Raw genomic sequence first — 3,805 nt, forward strand, 5'->3', positions numbered from 1 at the left:
AATCTATTTATGGGCTTAAATCTAATCTAAATGTCTCTTGTAGTTACTTGTATTTTATATTTAATCTTAGCATAATTACAATCTAATAACCAGAACAACTGCTGGTGGGCCAAATCAAATGGCTAGGTGGGCCAATTTTGGCCCGCGGGCCCCACTTTGGGCACCTCTGTTTTACAGGTAAGTTTTATAAAACACAAGCCAGGACAACATGTATGGCATCATTATGCAGCATTTTCCTTTAATGAAAAAAATGTAGTTTTTGAAAATGACAGCAACAAAACAGTAATGAATCAATGAAGGAATTGCTACCTCAGCAAAGATGGACTCTAAATAAACAAGATGTTCCCTGACTGAGGATGCAGTTACTTTGACCGCCAGGGAAAGATACGGGTTCTGTTTCATGACTTTAAGCCACAGCTGTTGAAAAGACGTGATAATACATAGTTTATGGTGGATCTGATAGCTCTGATTTTGGCGACTTTTGGATCTAAGGATTGTTAGTAGAAAATTAAATAGACATAAAACAATCCAGCTTGTATTCCCAGCCACAACATTCTTTAACCTCATTAATTCAAGCAGTTCGGTGACAACCGGATTAGCTGGCTGAACATCCTGCGCCGCTCTGTCCCTGGACTTTGGCAGCAAAAGCCCCAGCCAGATGTTTACTTTAGCCCTATTGATCACCTACCAGTTCGACTAGTCAAATCAGGAAAGAGTGGCGTTTGCCCAACACAAAAACTTTTCCACACGCATCTGAGCAAACACAGCATTCTGCAACCGATGTCTGACACGAGAGACGATAACAAGTGTCAACAGCCCGCTGAGCACAAAATCGAAATCACATTTGTTAATATTTGATAGGGAGCGAGCACGCGGAGTTTACTGAACTGTCTGGAGAACGAGTCGTCTYGCATTGGTCCGTGCCATCTGTGTGTTTCTCTTGACGCAAAAAAAAAAAAAAAAAACAGCAAAGGACAGCAGCAACTCACCTGATGATGTCATGAGGTCCTGGTCAGTAAGGAACGCATATCCTGGAGTCGACCAATCCAGGGAGGAAATCACGAACAAGAGCAGGAGGTTGGAGGAGAGAGACGCGGCCATGATGCTGGAGAAAAACAGTGGGTTGAATTAGAGAGAAAGGCAGAAATATTCAAACTATAAGCTGAAATTCACAGTGACATATCTAAATGAAAGAAGAAGAAACAAAGTCTTCTCTTTGCAGTGGAACCGTGAGCACAAACTGTGGTTGCCATTTATTTTCAGCTGGTGCCCATGAAACCCAATATGAGACAGGAGAATAATTAATTGTCATACTTGTTTACCTCGGCAGCATTTGAAAGTTAAACCTATGAAAGCTGCTTTTTTTCAGGACCTTCTCTTTGAAATTGTACGTATTTAGTTTTAAATTCACACCCTACATTACATCTCTTGGTGCAGGAGAAAAAAAATTCAAATTAGGTCACTATTATGAAACAACTTGGTTCACCAGCTAATATTTTATAATGACCTTTTCTTGAGATGTACTATGATCAAATAAGATTGTGAAATCTGGCTCAGGCTGATTTTTGGATTTCTTGAAAGTAAACACTTATTGAGCAACTCATCCAAAACACATTTTAAGACTTTTTTTTTTCATATTTGAATTCACAAGTCCAATATAAACATAGAAGTATTCTTATGGCAGTTGTAACTAWACGCAACATTCAATTGTATTTAATTTGATACAAATACCCTCAWCTTCACAAGACAAATATTCTGCTTTTTTTGTATTTTAAAGGCTAATGTAAAGCACTTTTATGTCTTTAACTACACATCTGAGTAAATGACGGCACTTCTGTTCCTCTTGTGCATAATGTCCCTAACAGCTAAAAAGACCCTAAAAAAGTTCTGACAGGCCTACAAAAAGCCTAAAGTTAAGGAGTGCATTTATTAAGATTAAATGGACCAATAAGCAGAGTTGCAGCACACGAAGCACTATGTAAAAATCTGCCAAACTCTTCAAGGAATAGAAGGGTGCAGAATACTAAACAGAATTGYGGTACCACTTTACAATGTAAGCACAATAATGATTTGGAAACACATATTTTACATATAATATTGTACTGTATTACTGCATTATATCCACAATTATCAGCCATATTTTAAAGCGTAAGACAGTAGGTAYAGTTTTTATTAATGACTAATGAACATGTATAAATGTCACAAGGGAGCCGTTACAATAATAAACATTTATTATTGATTTATAAAGTGTTTACAGGTGAATTAATAACCTATCTATAAACTATTTATGTCATCTATAATGGGAGCCTTATTGTAAAGTGGTACCCAGAATTTYATCTATTCTGGCAACCATTGAGAGTCAAGTCAGTCCCACCATGATACGTGATACTCGAGACTTTTTTTGGTTTCATGATTCAGCAGCAAAATCTTGCACAAACTGATCAAAAAAAAAGGCCACAGATTGAAATGAGCACAAACAGTAGAAAAAAAACCTTTAACATGCACCACCTCTGTTCCAGGAGGTCTATACAGAACAAAAAAAGGGCACAAATATGTCCTGCTCAATAGGTTGGTGTAGGTGGATGAGACCTACAAGTCAAGTTCAACCTCTAAATATAGGCCAAACCTCCAGTCCACACCCTCAGCTATTTACAGCTGTGTCTCCTCCACCAGTTTGCTGGGCAGCCAACAACCCCAAACGTGGAGGGTTCTGTTCCTGCCAGCACTCTACGGAACTCTCATGTATTCTGAAAATCACAACTTAGCATTAAAATGTAGTTTTCTCCTTTCTCCAAGCGAATCCTGCTTCATTTTGTAGGTTGCATTGCTTTTTTCTGCATTTTATTTTTATATGTTTGAATTTCACTGCACAAATTATGTTGGTTTTGCGGTTAGAAAGGAAGACAGGACAAAATGCATTTCTTATACACTTCACTCAATGTTTAWATGAAATAAATGCGAAATACAAAACAAAACGCCCTGCGAATCAGATTTTTTTTACAGCAAAGTTCTATAGGGCACTGCTTCTTGTGAATGTTCAGTCAGAAGTATGTGTGTATGTGTGTGTGTGTGTGTGTGTGTGTGAATTCCAAGTGTCCAGGGGCCGCACAAGGCAAAGTTATACAATGAAAGAATTCATGGCAGAGGGCTGTCAAGCTGCAGGCTCATCTGGCCTGAAGAGAAGGGTCTGCTCACTTGTTTCACTCATTTTCTGCTCTGGTCAAGCTGATMTTTAATCCTATCACACACCCATCCTTAGCTTTTACAACCTGCTATTAATCAACTTTATCTTAGAGCTGAAGCAGCTCTGTCAATTTAAATTATACTGAAATTACATTTTCCCTCTTCTGCGGTTTCAAGTTGATCACTTTTTTTTATTGCCAAATGCTCTCTTCTGTTATAGTAATGGAGGATCCCGAGTAAAAGGAGGTCAAAGAGTTCCTTCTCTCCAGCATATGGCCTTATGTTAATCCTGGGAAATTGTTTGTGAAAGTCGTGGCAGAGCTCGCGCTTCATATCATTTGTCCCCATTTCTCTGCCAGGATCGGCCAATGAACGGCTCCCAGAGTCACAGGAAGAGCTGCTGGAGCCAATCAGAGGAGAGGGAGGCTCGCTCTAGGTCTCCCGGGTTCCCTTGGTAAACATGTGCAGTCAACCCTCCTCCCTATACCTCTGCCCTAAAACTTGCACACATGCATGCAACATGAGCACATCATTATTCAGCACACACACACACACACGCGCGCACGCACGGACACACACACACACACACACACACACACACACACACACACACACACACACA

General features: G+C 39.5%; 1 protein-coding gene across 1 annotated transcript in view; it reads right to left on the reverse strand.

The window, feature by feature from the left end:
- ghra (growth hormone receptor a) overlaps positions 1-3,805 on the reverse strand; it is a 15,952-nt gene that overhangs the window by 10,570 nt on the left and 1,577 nt on the right. The window contains exon 2 of the mRNA XM_014023456.1: positions 990-1,105. Within this exon, the coding sequence (XP_013878910.1) occupies positions 990-1,101 (112 nt within the window). The 5' untranslated portion in view covers positions 1,102-1,105. The remainder of the gene's footprint in view (positions 1-989; positions 1,106-3,805) is intronic.

The sequence above is a fragment of the Austrofundulus limnaeus genome, unplaced genomic scaffold (assembly GCF_001266775.1).
Source record: "Austrofundulus limnaeus strain Quisiro unplaced genomic scaffold, Austrofundulus_limnaeus-1.0 Scaffold370, whole genome shotgun sequence".
NCBI lineage: Eukaryota > Metazoa > Chordata > Actinopteri > Cyprinodontiformes > Rivulidae > Austrofundulus > Austrofundulus limnaeus.